General features: G+C 39.0%; 1 protein-coding gene across 1 annotated transcript in view; it reads left to right on the forward strand.

Moving 5' to 3' along the window:
• Positions 1-18,685, forward strand: part of LOC107294560 (calcium-activated potassium channel subunit alpha-1) — a 212,616-nt gene that overhangs the window by 124,900 nt on the left and 69,031 nt on the right. The window contains exons 14-19 of the mRNA XM_029285645.1: positions 2,270-2,380; positions 5,477-5,582; positions 7,521-7,603; positions 8,943-9,012; positions 10,321-10,476; positions 13,788-13,897. Coding sequence (XP_029141478.1) covers positions 2,270-2,380; positions 5,477-5,582; positions 7,521-7,603; positions 8,943-9,012; positions 10,321-10,476; positions 13,788-13,897 — 636 coding nt within the window. The remainder of the gene's footprint in view (positions 1-2,269; positions 2,381-5,476; positions 5,583-7,520; positions 7,604-8,942; positions 9,013-10,320; positions 10,477-13,787; positions 13,898-18,685) is intronic.

Here is an 18,685-nt window from a genome sequence, read left to right on the forward strand (position 1 = left end):
AGCAATCACCAAGCAGTTACTGGAAGGGAAACTGCAGTCTGGCTGTTGCAGAGAAAAGGGGACAGGAATGCAAAAAAATAAAAATAAAAATAATAATCTGGCTAAGGAACTACGTGTTGAACATAAGCATCCCTTTTGCAACTCCCAGAGCATCCCAGAAGGAATGGGGTCAAGATGGGTTTTTTCTTCTTCCTTCTTTAGGTGTTCCAAGCTTTGCAGATACTTAGGGGACCCATAGCAGCATATTAATTGGGGTCCTCAAGTTTTGCAACATGACTGACATACAACGCCAAACTTTAGTGGGTAGAATTTGTTCTGTGTTACGGGATTTTTGAGGCAGCCTTGGGTTCTCAACCGATTCTCCAAAGCCCCCTGAAGGCAGGACAAGAAGCAACAGATGGAAACTCATCGAGAGAAGCAATCTAGAACTAAGGAGAAATTTCCTAACAGTAAGAACAATCAACCAGTGGAATGGCTTGCCTTCAGAAGTTGTAGGTGCTCCAGTGCTGGAGGCTTTTATGAAGAGATTGGACAATCATTTGTCAAAAATAGATACAGGTCTGGACTAGAACATCTCCAAGGTCCCTTCAAACTCTGTTATTCTGTTACGTCTTCTAAGAAAAGATGCAAAGATCAGCTACTTAGTTGGCATATTCATAGCGAGTACCTTAAATTGTGTGTGTGTGTGTGTGTGTGTGTGTTTAATCAAATAAGAAAGAATGTTCTTGAGCTAACTACATCAGTAAGGTCAATAAATTGAGAATATAGCGAAACAGTCTTTAATTCTTTAACTGGAAAAAAATATTTTAGGAAAGTATTTTAATGGGTTGTTTTCTCTTATATACCTTTCCCTAAAGTCATGGATTTACCTGTCCATCTTCAATTATAATAGAATAAAGAGTGCCAAGATGGATTAAAAACCTACAATGTGGTGCAAACCTTTCAGCATAATAAGCAATAGATAGATAGATAGATAGATAGATAGATAGATAGATAGATAGATAGATAGATAGATAGATAGATGATAGGTAGGTAGGTAGGTAGAAAGATAGATAGATAGATAGATAGATATAGATATAGATATAGATATAGATATAGATATAGATATAGATGATATAGATATAGATAGATAGATAGATAGATAGATAGATAGATAGATAGATAGATAGATAGAGATAGATAGATAGATAGATAGATAGATAGATAGATAGATAGATAGATAGATATAGCTCAATAGAGAGAAATGATATAGATATAGATAGATAGATAGATAGATAGATGATAGCTAGATAGATAGATAGAGAGATAGAGATAGAGATAGAGATAGATAGATAGATAGATAGATAGATAGATAGATAGATATAGATATAGATAGATATAGCTCAATAGAGAGAAATGATATAGATAGAGATATAGATAGATATAGATATAGATAGATATAGATAGAGAGATAGATAGATAGAGAGATAGACAGACATAGATATAGATATATTAAGCTCAATCTGTTCACTATCATAAGTTCTTAGCTGAACTGCCTTAACTACAAACTTTTTTTTTCACAATATGTAATATAATATTATATAATATATAATAAATTTTATACAATATATACAATATATTTTCTCACAATATATAAAGGAGTCCCTGCGGATTTTACTCCGCTAGTCTTTGCCAACTGTAGGGACTGTGCTCATCTGTATTTCAAGGCGACTGAACCAGCCCTGACCAAGGACATTTCCATGGTCAGGTGGCCAGCCTTATGCCATGGAGCTCTGTTGCCTTCCCACCGAGGGGGTACCTATTTATCTGCTTTCATTTGCTTGCTTTGGAATGGCTGCGTTCAAAACTGCGGGAGCTGGAGCGAGGATAGGCACTCACCCCATCACGTGGAGCTTGGGTCTTGAACCGGGGCTTTTAGCTTTCCAACTGATAAGCCCAGCGTCTTAACCACTGAGCCACTGCGCTGCCACTCACAACATATAAGGCTGCTGGAAATGTAGCATCTAAGGCACGCTAGGCTATGCGCTTCTGGTTTATTTATGTGGCTATAATTGCAATGTGTTGAATTCAATGGTATTCATTTAAGACTCTGTAATATGGGTGTTTACATTTCTCTTTCAAGGATAAACTGGAGACCATCACCGGATTAATGCTTAATTCCTTTTTTTTTTTCATGGTTGTTTTCTTATGAAAGTAACAGTCACGAACCTTTCAGTTATTTTGTTCTTGTTCTTCCTGGTCTTAACTGTGTCCTTTTTTTCTGTCCCAGGCACATTGTTGTCTGTGGTCACATCACTTTGGAAAGCGTGTCCAATTTCTTGAAGGACTTCCTTCACAAGGACAGGGATGATGTCAACGTAGAAATTGTCTTTCTGCATAAGTAAGTACCTTCATGTCACTACTCACACACAAAAAAGAGGCCCGTGGGATCCTAAAATCTATAGAAGAAAGTATTTGTAGATCAGGATTGAACTTTGGGGTCCTTGGTGCTCTCTGAGCTCGGTTGTTTCATTAGCGCACTGGATGAGGGTACCTAGTTTGGTAATAAAACGTCTGCAAGGAAACAACCAAGCTCAGAGACCACCAAGGACCCCAAAACTAAAATCTGCAATCAAATTCTTGGGTAAATACTTCGTCTTGCCCCAGTTGCAAACAAGGCTAGTAATAAACATTATTTTTACATACTGTAGTATGTAATTATTCAGCTTTTGGAAATGTTTGCAACAAAGAGGTACAAAGTCCCGAGTACCTCTTTCGAAAAAGACGCCCTGTGAATATTTCAGCTGAGAGCACCAAATGTGCCTTTTTGTATTGTCCTTTGACTCACAAGTACATTTTAATGACATATTTAACCAGGCCTGCTTTATAAAATATGGCAGGAATGCATTTTCTGCTTTAGGATTCGGTCCTGAATATAATTAAAGGCACAAATTGTTTAACCAAAATGAATGAATGTGAGATTTCCATAAGTAGTGGATAATTGTATTCTTTGTTATGCCATTCGTAGACCTTCCCCACACTACACACTTCCTAAATTGGTGGGCTGTATACTTTAAATGTCATAGTAATGAAGGAACACCTTCCTTTAATCCATTCAAAGGTGCTGATTAAAGTTGTGCATGCTTTCAAATGTCTTATACATTTGAAGTAAAAGATTAGGATCTTATTAACTAACTTAAACTTTTGGGGGCTTTCCATATGAACTTAAAAAAAAGATGTTGTTGCTTTAAGTCATCAAACCAAATCAAATCAAATCAAATATGTATTACGTTCACAGACCAACATAACTGTTTTTTTAATGGATCTCAGTCTGCTTCTTAAAGCAGTCACAATATACTTTTCAGATCCTGAAAAAAGTTTGTTGGTTTTAGTGAATAGCAGAGAAGTGTTACGCTTGGCTGGAATTTGAAAGAACACCTCCAAGTCATGTTTTGTGTGACTTTTGTGGTTTAGAGACGAAGAATTTTTTTTAAGGATTTTTATAGGGCCCCCAATGGGAAAATTTGAATAGTGAACTAGGATTCTTCAAAGAAGAAGAAATATAATGAATGTCACTCGTGCCACTTAATCATTACTTAATCATCAATACCATTTAAACCAAGTTGGCTATAGATCTCAATGAATTTTATTTTCGGTCGTTTTGAAACCACAACTCTTCTGCTTGTGGTTCTACACGTCCACCTATCCAGATCACAAATGTCACCTGTCAAAAGTGATTCTGGACACGAACTAAAATGACCTGAAAAAAGTTTCACATACAATCTTTGGTATGTTAAAAAAAAAGTTTGAAATCCAATTTGAAAGGAATTGAAACCGATAATCCTCTTAAACTGATGAATCATTAAGTTATGGTAGTTAAGCATGAAGAACAGAAATTGATCCAGGCAGTGGCATTTTGATGTATTGAATGACAGTTATTCTTCCACAAGATTTTAAATTGAGCAACATTAGGAGTTAAGTCTACATTAAAATTTTGAAAGTCTGTGGGGTTACCAATTCTACTTTGGTTTTGTTTGATTTTGCACTGCTCTTCCCAAGATCTGTTTAAATTATTTTTACAGTGTCAATTTATGAGTTTTTTAAAAACTTTATTGCACTAATAACCTGCCAAGAACCACAACTTTAAAGGTGTATAAATCAGTTAACATATATTATAAAACAGCAAAAGGAATAAATGCATCAAATGGAAACATCATCGGGCAGCAAAATACATAATAAAAATCATAGTCATAAAAATAGCACTAAAGAGTGAAATTTTAACACTAGTTTAAAATCATTTTCAAAACAGCTCCGAAAATCGGGGTGTAGGGCATTGCATTATGATTAAAGCTTCAGTGGTTACTGGGTAGGACACAATTCAGTAACTTGAACCAGTTTCATATTTCCAAGTTAAATCTACAAAATGTAAGGTGAACAGAAAACAGAACACAAAGAGAAGAGGCAGAATATAATTACAAGTAATTAAAAATAAATTTGTTTGGGTTCAAAAGGGCTATAATATTAGTTGCACTGAGATCTCTGAAGAGTCTCTCTCTCTCTCATTTTGAGGGGACCCAGAAAAGTCTCAGATGAAGGTCCAGATAAGTCAGTATGAAGGTCCAGATAGGTCAAAAGAGAGATCTAGATAGGTCAATATAAAAGTCCACATAGGTCAATATGAAGGTCTAGATAGGTGAATATGAAGATCTAAATAGGCCAATAGAGAGATCTAGATAGGCCAATATGAAGGTCTACATAGGTAAATATAAAGGTCTAGATAGACCAAAAGAGAAATCTAGATAGGTCAATATGAAAGTCTAGATAGGTCAACAGGAAACTCTAGAAAGATCAATATGAAGCTCTAGATAGGTCAATATGCAGGTCTAGATAGGTCAATATGAAGGTCTAGATAGATCAACACAAAGGTCTAGATAGGTCAATATGAAGACCCATATAGGTAACACTTGATGTGTTGTTGACATGGATCCACATTTATTAAAGCTCCTGTCATAATAAATATGTTGGTCTTCCAGATGCCACAAGATCAGATATAAGACAAAGAGTCCAGAATTTCTGGATTGATTCCTTTGCCAAATAAAGTATAGAAAATGTGAGGCACACTTTTTTAGCTGTCTTAGTTTGCAGGAAGAATTCACATATTTGATAAGAATAATGGAGAAGTTGATTCTGGTAACATCCTCTCTAATTCCCAAAGAAAAAAAAAGGGAAAACCAAATAGAAACACTGTACATAATCAACTTCCCTAATCCCTTTTTTATGTCGTTCTGACCTGGGCATGAGGCGAGGGATGATATATTTGGGTGGAAGTGAGAACATTCTGGAGAGCTAGTAGTTGTAAAGGAAGGAGAGATGAAAAACGATAATATACAAAATAGATGGGATGCGTTGGCTGCGAAATCTGTTAACCTTTTGGAACTGACGGAGAAATAAGTTTCGTCTTTTTTTTTTCTTTCTTTCTTTTTTTCTTTTTATTTAGTATCTCCCCTAACCTTGAGTTGGAAGCTCTTTTTAAACGACACTTTACTCAGGTGGAATTTTTTCAAGGCTCCGTTCTTAATCCGCACGACTTGGCTAGAGTAAAGGTAAGGGTGTTTAAAAAAAAAAAAAACCTAACTGAGCATTTGGAGAGGAAAATTGAACAAGCAGGGTCTAAAAATGTAAAATGATTTTAAAGCCCATTCCGTTTTTCTAAAGAAAAACGGAAGGTATTGTCCTATAAAGAAATCTAGAAACCGCTTCTGGACAGCCACACTGTTTTGTTTTATTCCATTTCCGTGGCACTTTGGCAAAAAAATTGTACCACTCTAGTGTCGTTTCAAATTATATTGATGGGCTGAAGCTTAAGAAATTCCAAGTCACTTCAAGTTCAGGTTGACTCAGAAGAAACGTCACAGAATTACCGGAAGCTTCTTTCCAAATTAATCCTTCTGGAATAAAGAGATCTTGTTTCCTGTTTTCTAATAAGGTTCTTTAGAAAGGAAGAAAGTGGACAACGCAGCGATACGTGAACAAGTTTAAGACTGAAGTAACAACAGTTCAGAATTCTGCTTTTAGGAATGGGTTAATCCTTCTGAATATAACCCCTTTCTTATAGAATTTCAACAGAATAGCTCTCAATTCAGCCACAAAGCTTGAAGTCTAGACCAGAGGTCCCCAACCTTTTGGGCACCAGGGACCGGTTCCATGGAGAGAGGTTTTTCCGTGGACCGGAGGGGGCGTGGTTTTGTGTGCTGCCTGCCTCCTGTGAATGGGGCTTTGCTTGTTTGTGCGGACCGGTTGCTGGCATGCCACGGACCGTTACCGATTCACAGACTGGGGGTTTGGGGACCCCTGGTCTAGACCTTGAAGACTATATGTACGAGGGCAATTCGGAAATAACAGACAGACACTCACAGATACATAATTTTTATTATACATGTTACAAAACTTACAACATTACATGACTTTTGGACATAATCGCCATTCAAGCGGAGGCCTTTGTCATAACGTCTTGCAAGGTCTGAAATGAAGTGGTGCTGGTTGCTTGCCACCAAATCTTGGTTCCGCTTTGGACTTTCTCACGTGTTATGCCGAGGAAGGAGAACAATTGTGACAGCGATGAGACCTGGGTGTCAAATGTAAACCCCGAAAGTAAACAGCAATCATTGGTGTGGTGTCATACGCACTCAGCAAAGAAACCCCAAAAAGCTCTGCAAACATTGTTTGCTAGAAAAGTTATGGCAACAGTATTCTGGGATGCCAAAGGAGTAACTACTAGTGAGGTTCACCGAGCGTGGTTCAACCATCAATTCAGACGTCTGCTGTGAAACCTTATGAAAACTCAGATGAGCCATGCATAACAACGTCTGGCCTGCTGACTTCCAGTGTGGTGTTGGTTCACGACAATGCTCGCCCACACACTGCTAGGTGCACCCAAGAACTTTTGAAGCAGTTCCAGTGGGATGTTTTTGATCACCTCCCCCCCATAGCCCAGAACGACAACTACTAAGGAATTTCAAACCTTGTAAGACATTATGACAAGGGCCTCAATTTGAATGGCACTTTATGTCGAAAAGTCTTGTAATGTTGTAGTTTTCTAATGTGTATAATAAAAGTTCTGTATCTGCGAGTGTCTGTCATGGATAACTAAATGGAGGTTTATTTCCGAATTGCCCTCGTATATATATATATATAAAATAGAAGCTGGAAGTTGTTAATCCGTGGGCACAGGGTTATTCAACCTGGGCAACTTCCAGATGTGTAAATGTTGACTCCCAGAATCCTCAATAACAGCCGTGCTGGCTGGAGACGTGGATTCACACATCTGGAAGTTGATCTAGATGCATGCTTTTCCTTACAACATCTGGGTGTTGAAAGGAGCCTAGGAATAATAAGAGTTCACTGGCATGGAATTCTTCGTGTGTCTGCCATTCAAATCTACACATGATCTCTTCGCCCAGATTCCATAAAAGCCAAATAACTTTGAAAACAAAGAAAATAGTTGCTTTTTATGCATTTATGTTTTCTCCTTTGATGTCCAGATAGAGTCAGCAGATGCTTGCCTGATCCTTGCCAACAAATACTGCGCGGATCCAGATGCCGAAGATGCTTCTAATATTATGAGGTAATTTAAGAGGTAGCGATTTAGATTTAATTTTCAGTTTTGAGGGTTTCAGCCTACACTGGGATGTTCAGCGTACATTGTGAATGGAAGGAATATCAGAGGTTGCACGTCAAACTCGGTTTCTGGGGAAGGTGTTGGATTGGTGGGGGCTTATGTCTATGGAGATTCTCAGTCATCCAGGTCATGGTTATCCCAAAGATGCTTTTTCAGGAGGCAACTGGACTTTCTTGTTTTTTCTTTGAAGATGTTTCACTTCTCATCCAAGAAGCTTCTTCAGCTCTGACTGCAGGGTGGGGCATGGAAGGACAATCCAGTCAGAGCTGAAGAAGCTTCTTGATGAGAAGCGAAACGTCTTCAAAGAAAAAAACAAGAAAGTCCAGTTGCCTCCTGAAAAAAGCACCGTTGGGGTGGGGGCTTATGTAGAGAGAAATTAAAAAATGGAACAAGAGTGGAATATACTGCCTTGTCCCTGAAAAGGACACCAAACAACTTTGCTTTTAGGTTGCTTGTGAAAGTTTCTTATCCTTGTGGACTACCTACACAAGCTGAGATGTCAGATTCAAGCATGGGTGGAGTTAGAAGAGTCTAAGAAGTCAACAATCTTTCTTAATTGAGGAATTCAAATGAAAGCATCCCAGACAGATAGGTATCTGGCTGAAGATACACAATGAAGATCTTTGTCTCCCAAAACTGATCAATCACCACCTAATAGCACAATGCTGACTATCTTAAGACTCTGAGAAACTTGAAACTTGTGAAATGGTGTAGGGTTCTTGCCTGAGCAGGGGGTTGGACTCGATGACCTACAAGGTCCCAACTTCTTTATTATTATTATTATTATTATTATTATTATTATTATTATTATTATTATTATTATTATTATTAACCTTGTAGAAGAGTGACATTACAGGTAGTCCTTGAATTACAACAGTTCATTGAGTGACTTTCGAAGTTACGACGACACCAGAAAAAGTGACATGACCATTTTTTTACAGTTACAATCTGTGTAGCATCCCCTCCCCCACGGTCACGTGACCGAAATTCAGATGATTGGCAACTGGTTCCTATTTATGAGTGTGACGGTGACAAAATGGTCATAAAATGGGGCAAAACTCTCTTAACAAATGTCTCACTTAACAACATACATTTTGGACTCAATAGCGGTCATAAATCAAGGTCTGCCTGCATTAATCTATCATAGCTAAGAATCAGGAGCTCGTGGTACCCTTTTGAAGGGACACCTTTTACCTGGTCTTTTGGAAGCTGTCTACCAAGAATAAATGTGAAACTATTTCCGAATTAAAATGACAAGAATTGCACTTTTTTATCCCCTTTTCAGAGTAATTTCTATAAAGAACTACCACCCCAAAATAAGAATAATCACTCAGATGCTGCAGTATCACAATAAGGTAAGGCATATTCTGATATTTGCTGTCAAGGTTTTCTGATAAATGTTTTCTCTAATGAATGGCCTGGGAAGACACTTAGAACAGAGACATTAAGGTGTAATATCTTGAAGATGTTTATTGCTAAGTTAAATGATACCTCTTCAAAGTCTCTAAGAGGTTACTTTAATAGTCCTTCAAACTTGCCCCTGATTAATTGGGAAAACGTTGGCTAGGATATTGATGGGACTGGCTGTCCCCCTTTGCCTCTTTTCCCACCACCACCACTTCTAGGCACAGGGACATGTTTTTCTTTCTCTCAATTAAACCATCTCATCTTGCCAGAACAGGACAGCCAGTTGATCCTACTTGGTTGATCCTTTTCATGAGGCTTTGAAGACTTAGTTGAATATAGAATAGAGTAGAGTAGAGTAGAGTAGAGTAGAATAGAATAGAATAGAATAGAATAGAATAGAATAGAATAGAATAGAATAGAATAGAATAGAACTGGAAGGGACCTTGGAGGTCTTCTAGTCCAGCTCCCTGCTCAAGCAGGAGAACCTATACCACCTCAGACAAGTGACTGTCTAGCCTCTTAAAAACTCTCCAGTGATGGAGAGCCCACAATTTCTGGAGGCAAGCTGTTCCACTGGTTCATTGTCCTCACTGTTGGGAAGTTTCTCCTTAATTTCAGGTTGCTTCTCTCTTTGATTAGTTTCCAACCATTGTTTCTTCACCTGCCCTCTGGTGCTTTGAAGAATAACATGACCCCCTCTTCTTTGTGGCAGCCCCTCAGATACTGGAATACTGTTATCATGTCGCCCCTAGTCCGTCTTTTCTTTAGACTAAGCAAACCCAAGTCCCGCAGCCGTTCTTCCTATGTCTTAGTCTCCAGGCCTTGGATCCCCTTAGTTGCTCTTCTCTGAACTTTTACCAAGGTCTCAACATCCTTTTTGTGGTATGGTGACCAAAATTGGCTGCAGGATTCCAGGTGTGACCTCACTAGGGTTTTATAAGGCGGTACTAATACTTCACGTGATCTTGATTCTATGCCTCTGTTTACGCAACCCAGGATTGTATTGGTTTTTTTGGCTGCTGCTGCACACGGCTGGCTCACGGTCAAGTGATTGTCCACCAGGACTCCAGGGTTTTGTTTTGTTTTTAGAAATAATAATAAAAAACCTAAATATATTCCATTCTCTTTCCTTTCCTCCTCTTGCCTTCCCCACTGCTCACCCCTCCCCCCCCCGGGATGGTCAGATGTGCCATGAAAGTTTTGAAGGATCATGGCTGACCTGTGTTCCTTTTTCTCTCTCTCTCTCTCTCTTGCAGGCCCATCTGCTAAATATTCCAAGCTGGAATTGGAAAGAAGGGGATGATGCCATATGCCTTGCAGAGCTAAAGCTGGGGTTTATTGCCCAAAGCTGTCTGGCACCAGGCCTATCGACTATGTTGGCAAATCTCTTCTCCATGAGATCATTTATAAAGGTATCCTATCGTTTTATTAAGGGAGATGTAACGAGACTCGGTTTTCCACGGGGGCCGCGCAGAGCGCGTGGCTTAAACTCAAAACAGAAAAGGAATCCGTCAGCATTAAAACACAGGACAATCTATATAGAGCACAGAAAGACAAAACCCTCGGCTATTATTACAGATTGGGCAAGAGTCCACGTTCCTTCCTAATTACATTTTTATTTGGCACATCCCTGGCCATTAGAGATGGTCCATAACCTAATCTTTCTGACTCTTTACTCCTTTTAGATAAACCATATGTTTATCAACAGAGAAATCCTTTGCAGTTAAGAAATACCATCTCTATCCAATCCACATGGCAGCAAACCACCAACGGGAGGGGGGGACGGGGAGGGGGGGCAAAGAAAGGCATAATGTTGTTTTTTTTCTTTCTTGAATGTTTTTGCCTCCATCCATTGGCTGCGTATCCCAGATTGCAGTCATAAATATGGAACACGTATTTGTACCAAAGTCCAAACTTCCAATTAGAAGCATTCGTTCCGATCATTCGTCACTCATCACTTTATTTCATTTCCTTCAAGAGGTCCCCCTGGGATTTATGAGAAAATCATAATTGTGTAGCTCAGTAATGCTCAAACGTTCTCAGGCATTTGTACCAGTTTGTTCCCTTAGTTTTTAATTTGCCCTCTCTCTCTCTCTCTCTCTCTCTCTCTCTCTCTCTCTCTCTCTCTCTCTCTCTCTCTCTCTCTCTCCCTCTCTCTCTCTCTCTCTCTTTAAGAAGAGATTGGACAACCATTTGTTTAAAGTGGTATAGGGTCTCCTGCTTGAGCAAGGAGTTGGAATAGAAGACCTCCAAGATGCATTCCAATCCTGTTATTCTGTGTTCTGTAATAACAACAGTAATTCATCAGGCATCAAGAAACATTACAATTAGCAACAACTTGTGTTGAAAAGTGTCTTCTGCAAGGTTATTCTAAAGCCCCAACCCCATCCCCAATATATCTGGGACAAGGCAGTGGCCTCGTCAATTTCTCATGTGTTTTCAGACTAACAAGGAAATGCTTCAGGTAAATAAACTCGGAGCATAATAGATTGTACATGTTAGAAGTCTGCCAAAAAAATACACCCCCCAAACCCCTTAGCAGAAGTCCTGCCATTTTGGAAAACGTAGATTGAAGTGGAGAATTTCCTTCCTCTCCTTCTTCCCAGTTGATTGCAGAGCAGTAGAAACCATCGTAAATATGACACTTGTCAACGACAAATCTCTGTGATAAGCAACGACACAGCATGCATTTTTTTTCCCCCAGAGTGGCAGTTTTCATATGGAATCTCTTAATTTGCAGCAAACGTACATCGTGATTGCAAGATAACCTAAGCCCGGGCCATTTGGTTGGGTATAACCAATCAGATTTCTGAAAATGCTTTCTTAAAAAAAAAAAAAAAAAGCAAAAAACCCACATTACACAGAAATGCAATGAGTAGAATTCCAAGCAACGGATTCTGCTAGTTAACAGGGTTCAAGTTAAGTAGAGGTCCGTTGGGGTTAAAATAGCAAAACTTTGATCAATGTGTAAGCATTTTTAGGCTTGTCCAGGGTAAGCCATTTTGGTATATAAACAGAGCGCAAATCTCTTTCCCGTCTAGCACTGATGATGTTACCTAGTTGGGTAGTAAAAACATCTGGAGGGAAGCAACCGTGCTCAAAGACCACCAAGGACCTCACGGATTGAGTGTCATTATATGCTTTCCCCCTATCATGTTATAGCTTGCTTTAAGCATGTTGAACCACATTGATCAAGCAACGGTAATGTCATTATCGTACCATGCCGAGCTGTAAATCATAGTTCATAAATCATAATCGTTGTGTTCACTGATCAGACTAAGCCAAAACCAAACGAGGCAAGTTCAGCGTAATGCAACGGGGAAGGGCTTCCCTTGATTTAACCTAACTAGCTAATTTGATTTTATTTATGAGATACTTAGGGCTGATTTGCTAAGTAGAGGATGCGAGAACAAGCGAGGCTGTGAGAAGTGTGTAATCACGGGCCTTAAATGAGCGAGAAAGGTTTGTAATAAATTCATGTGTGGTTTTAAAACAGCACTTCAAATGGCCCGAGAAACAATTGTTTGCTTTCCTTTTGTGCGACTCAACGCAACACTTCAAGTTAGCTGGGCCCTGTGATTGCTGATATTAGATACATTAAATCACCTGTTTCTATGCAACATTGGCTAATAAAGTTGTAAGAACAACAGTCCATTTCATTTCAGCCCAGAGGTTTTAGCTATAAAACGTCCGTTTGTTTTTGCCGAATAAGCTCATTCAAGGGTATAAATCTCTCTTTATTCAGTATTCTAGTTGAAGAAGATAGATGTGCGAGTTCCTTTTCAATATCATGGACAGGGGCCCCTAGTTTTATCACCATTTCATTTTGGGCTTTTTGTGTGTGTGTGTGTGTGGATGTACTAGAAGCAGTTGATAAACAGTATTCCTCAAATGTCTTTGGATAGTTCTGAAGATGGATCTCTTCTGCTTATAAGATTGCCAGACTTTGTCAAAATAAAAAAAAATCAGCTGTAAATGAAAACTTTGAAAAGAATAGGCTCCTCTAAAGTTTTTATTGAACAGCACAATCATAAAAGTGAGCTACAGCTTTGTAACATTTGACGGGTAGCAATTCCTATCTAAAAATCATGTCCCACTGGGACCTCGAGAATATTTGAGGCAGCATCTGGCCTGTAAATTTTGCAAGTTTGCAAAAATGTGAAAAAATTGTGGCAAACTCGCTTGTGTGTCAAGTAAACATTATGCACACTTTGATAATGACTGTATGCATTTAAGCAAAAACACTGTTTTTTTTCCTCCAAGCATTGTAGAAACTCAGTTCTTCAAATGTTATGTGAAGTTCCTAGAAAGGTTCAGAATTATCCAACCCAATTTGTATTTCACAAATGGGTTGTTGTTTTTTTACTAAGTTTGTGTTCCCCAAAGCTCTTGCAACACAAAAAAAAAAACGTATCAAAAATGTCCACCTTATATTCTGCCAGCAATATTTTTCACAAAAAACGTTTTTTCTTAAATACTCTCTATATATTTTTCTTTTCTTTTGCTTTTGCATCTGGTCAATAATAAAAAGGAAAAGGGGAAAAAGAGAAAATTAAAGAAATTGAACAGGCATAATTCAGAAGGGGTTTTTTTTGTTTGAAAGAAAAGTTAAATATAATTACCAACCTTAATTACCAACCTGAAATTGATTTGTATTATTCACAGCCATTTCCTATAAAAAAATGCTATTTTTCTTCTTCTTCTTCTTCCATCTGCTTTCTAGATTGAAGAGGACACTTGGCAGAAGTACTACCTGGAAGGAGTATCTAATGAAATGTACACAGAATACCTTTCCAGTGCTTTTGTTGGTCTGTCGTTCCCTGCTGTTTGTGAGTAAGTACTTTTTGCAGCCATAAAGTCTTCTTTGTCCTTAATCCTAATCTGATTGTTTGCTAAAATGCTGAAAAAACAAGGCAGTAAAGGAAGAATTTCCTGACAGCAGGAACTATGAAATAGTGGAACAACTTGCCTCCTGGAATGACGGGTGCTCCATCTCTGGAAGTTTTTAAGTAAAGATTGGACCACCAGTTCTCTGGAAGTAGAGATAGTTTTAGATTGCTGGAAAAGGAATACAAGAAGCATAAATAGTCAGCGACAGTTTGATTTCTCTAGAGCTTCAGCGGTTCAGTAGTCCCAAAGGTGCTTTTTTTCCAAGAGGCAATTGGACTTCCTTTTTTTCTCTTTGAAGATGTTTCACTTCTCATCCAAAAGATTCCTCAGTACTGCTTTATAAAGCCCTAGTGAGACCAAACCTCGAATACTGCAGCCAATTTTGGTCACCGTATCACAAAAAAGATGTTGAGAGTTTGGCATAAATTCAGAGAAGAGCAACTAAGATAATCAAAGGCCTGGAGACTAAATCATACAAAGAATGGCTGCAGGACTTGGGTTTAGGCTAGTCTAAAGAAAAGAAGAAATAGGGGAGACATGATAGCGGTGTTCCAGTATTTGAGGGGCTGCCACAAAGAGGAGAGGGTCACATTATTATCCAAAGCACCAGAGGGCAGGACAAGAAACAGTGGTTGGAAGCTGATCAAAGAGAGAAGCAACCTGAAATTAAGGAAAAACTTCCTGACAATGAGGACAATTAACCAGTGGAACAGCTTGCCACCAGAAATCGTGGGTGCTCCATCACTGGAGGTTTTTAAGAAGAGACTGGACAGTCACTTGTCTGAGATGGTGTAGGTGTAAGCGGGGGGCTGGACTAGAAGGCCTCCAAGGCTAGACATACCTGGCTCCCTCAACCAGTCATCATACATCGCATCAGTCCCTACATTTCAAACATCTAATTGTACTGACAATCAGTTGTATTTAGGAATGACTTTGGAATTTTTCTGTACCGTGTAGTCGCAGGGGTAGGCGACCTTGGCTCTTTTATGACTCGTGGACTTCATTTCCCAGAATTCCTGAGCCAGCATGAGGGGAACTATGGCCCCGTCAGGACTTGTGGACTTCAACTCCCAGAATTCCTGAGCCAGCATGGCTCAGCTTGGAAACCTCTCCCTTTCCCCTCAGTGTGGCCGGCTCAGGAATTCTGGGAGTTGAAGTCCATGAATCATAAAAAAGCCAAGGTTGCCTATCCCTCGTGTAGTGGAATATGAACATTTTTAATATACAATAAATGATGAATGTTTTAAAAATAACACACTAAAGAGCTTCACAATTCTTAGCCCATTTAATCTTCTTTAAGCCTAGAAAGAAGAATTTATTATTATTAAATCGAGATTAAAAATCTTATTAGGTATGACATATGCTAGGTGTCTTATTTTAGTTTTTAATGCATATACATATCTCTAACTGGGGGTTAGATTAACATAAGAAATAATTACATTTTCATACAGGTTACGACTAGCTCCAGTTTGTAAAATTTATGGATCCCTCCATTCCAGCAACTTAGAAATTTCCCAGAGATTGGAAATTTTGAAGAAAATCTGAAAGACTTCCATGTTTCTAGTTTTTGCTCCCTTTTGGGACCACCTTTTACAGGGATGTTTTTCAAAAGCCACTTTTTCCAGCGTTCGTTGCTTTTGAATTTCATCCTGCCAATGATTTCTAAAACGGATTTCTAAATTAAGTAGTCATCGCAGTAAGGGTTTGCTGTCATCTGCCAAAGGTTTATGATTGCCCCATTAACAGCCCACATTAACATTTCCCATGGCTACTTATAAAGTCTAGCAGATGTAACGTCACGTAATCTGCTAAGCATAAAATTTGGGATGGCTTCTGTGACATTTTGCATGGTAACTAAATCTTTCCCAGAGGATACTTATCGTCGTGATAACGGCTCTGTGGAGGTTGGAACTCAATCTTAAAACAATTGTTTTACACGGCCCTTTAAAAAATATATATCCTGAGTTGATTACTGTAAATTTTATCTGATGTTAGGCATAATCACAAAGGAGGGAGGTTAATGAATTGTAGTTCTTATCCTCTAACATTAGAACACAGATGTAATCCTCAACTGATGGGGCTTTACTTGTTTGTGCGGACCAGTTGCTGGCATGCCACAGACCAGTACTGGTCCATGGCCTGGGGGTTGGGGACCCCTGCTCTAGGGTCTCCTCCTTGACTAGAAAACCTCCAAGGTCCCTTCCAGCTCTGTTCTCTCTGACTGACTGACTGACTGACTGACTGACTGACTGACTGGTTGATTGATTGAAATGGCCTAGGGTCTCCTTGAGCAGGTGGCTGGACTAGAAGACCTGCAAGGTCTCTTCTAGCTCTATTCTGCTGTCTGTCTGTCTGTCTGACTGACTGGTTGATTGATTGATTGATTGATTGATTGAAATGGCCTAGGATCTTCTGCTTGAGTAGGTTGCTGGACTAGAAGACCTTCAAGGTCTCTTCCACCTCTATTCTGTCTGTCTGTCTGTCTGATTGGTTGATTGATTGATTGATTGAAATGGTCTAGGGTCTCCTGCTTGAGCAGGGGACTGGACTAGAAGACCTCTAAGTTCCCTTCCAGCTCTATTCTGATCCAGACCTGATTCTGATGTACAGGTAGTCCTTGAATTATGATCAATTGCTTAGAAGCTGTTCAAAGTTACAAGGGGCCCAAAAGGTACCTGGACACCGTTCTGTAGTTCCAGCGGCTGCCCCTTCTCGTGGTCACATCATCTCACTCAGCCACTTGGCAAACAGCCCAAATCCATGGCCATGTGCAGTGCCCCGTGGTCACATGACTGCAATTTACGATCCTTTTGCAAAAACTCGGTTTTTCTGCAAAAATGTCGCCTGGCATACAACGGGTTCTGCTTAATGACCCCGGCAAAAAAGCTCATAAAATTGCTTCGATCGTGTGAAAACCGACTTTATGCCCGTCACGACTTAGGACTGTGATTGTCTTACTTGGAGTGGATTAACCAGCAGCAATGAGAATCTCTGAAAAGAGGAATAAATATTTTAGTTGCATGAATATTTTAGGCGTGTAGAAAGGGCACAAAAGCTAAAATGCACTTGATTCTGGGAAAGAATTGATCAAGCTCTACAAGCATAGAACATAAGATAATATAACCTTTATTGTCATTTTTTTACTATGAGCATCCTGGCCCATATTAAAAATGAAATTCCGTTGCCTGCTTTCGAAAGAAAATATATATCTACCCATACACATATTGTTCTGTCCCCATTGGACACACACACCCAAATAGCCAGCCGAGGGTTAAAGAACTTCTCCACACTTCAATCCACAGATAAGAAAACTTGGCAGCAGCTCCGTAGCTGCCTGCCAAGACTTTTACTCAGAGAACAAAAAACAGTACACACAGTTAGAAAATTAAGTCCACAGCAAACTACTTCGCCAGAGATTCAGCTTTTGTCCGTCACAGAGGTCCAAATGGCCACCACCACCCTTTTATAGCCTGTGGGGTGTGGTCCAGTGACTCAGCTTAATCTCTGGCACGTCTCCTTTTCTGCTGCGCACGCTTGTCGCTCCTATGCTGGCGTGGATCCAGCCACAACTTCTCTTCCTCACTATCTGAAACACCTGGCTCCTGGTCAATCTCTTCTCCGTCGGGAGACACCTGAGGCATTGCCAGAGAGGAGGGTCCTGGAGAGGGAGGCCTAGCCATCTCCTCTCCTTCATGTTCGGAGCCTTCTTCCTCCGATAAGATGGGCTCACAAGACGGAGCCACGACACATATACTCATGATACATATATATCTATATATATCTACCACATACATACATACGTACACACACAAACATAAATATTAATCACTGTCCATTTTGAATACATAGTAGAAAGAGTAAAGATGAGAGTTGACAAGGTTGATGATATATGGTCCAAATCTCTCAAAAGCGTTCTCCACCTTTTAGATATTCTGAATTTTGCCTGTCATTGCTGTTTAACGTTATCTTGTGATCAAAAGTCAACATTTGGTGACTAGCATGTATTTAGGACGATTGCCATGTGCTAGGGGTCATGTGATGATCATCTTCAATGACCTTCTGACAAGCACAGTCAATGGCAAAGCCAGATTCATTGAACAATGTAACAACTGCAGTGGTTCACTTAACAACTATGTCAAGAAAGCTTGGGAAATGGGGCAAAACTCACTTAACAGATGTCTTGCTTAGCGACATAAATTTTGAGCTCAATTGTAGTATGTTGAGGACTGACCACTTGTATTCATTAATGTAGGGTTCTTCAAACTTGGCCCTTTTATGACTTGTGGACTTCAAATCCCAGAATTCCTCAGCCAGCCAAGTCCACAAGTCATAAAAGGGCCAAGTTTGAAGAACCCTACATTAATGGATCAAAAGAAGTCCAAAAATCATAAGGCAAGACACTGAAAATAACAGACATAGTTATTTTATATTTATAGCAAGAAAATAACAGACATGGTTATTTTATACTTACTTATATCAAGAAAATAACATAGTTATTTTATGCTTACTTATATCAAGAAAATAACAGATATAGTTATTTTATACTTATATCAAGAAAATAACAGATATAATTTTATACTTACTTATATCAAGAAAATAATATAGTTATTTTATACTTATATCAAGAAAATAACATATATAGTTATTTTATATTATATCAAGAAAATAACAGATATGGTTATTTTATACTTATATCAAGAAAATAACAGATATGGTTATTTTATACTTATA

Source organism: Protobothrops mucrosquamatus, unplaced genomic scaffold (genome assembly GCF_001527695.2).
Source record: "Protobothrops mucrosquamatus isolate PMUCROS unplaced genomic scaffold, P.Mucros_1.0 scaffold1990, whole genome shotgun sequence".
Taxonomy (NCBI): Eukaryota; Metazoa; Chordata; class Lepidosauria; order Squamata; family Viperidae; genus Protobothrops; species Protobothrops mucrosquamatus.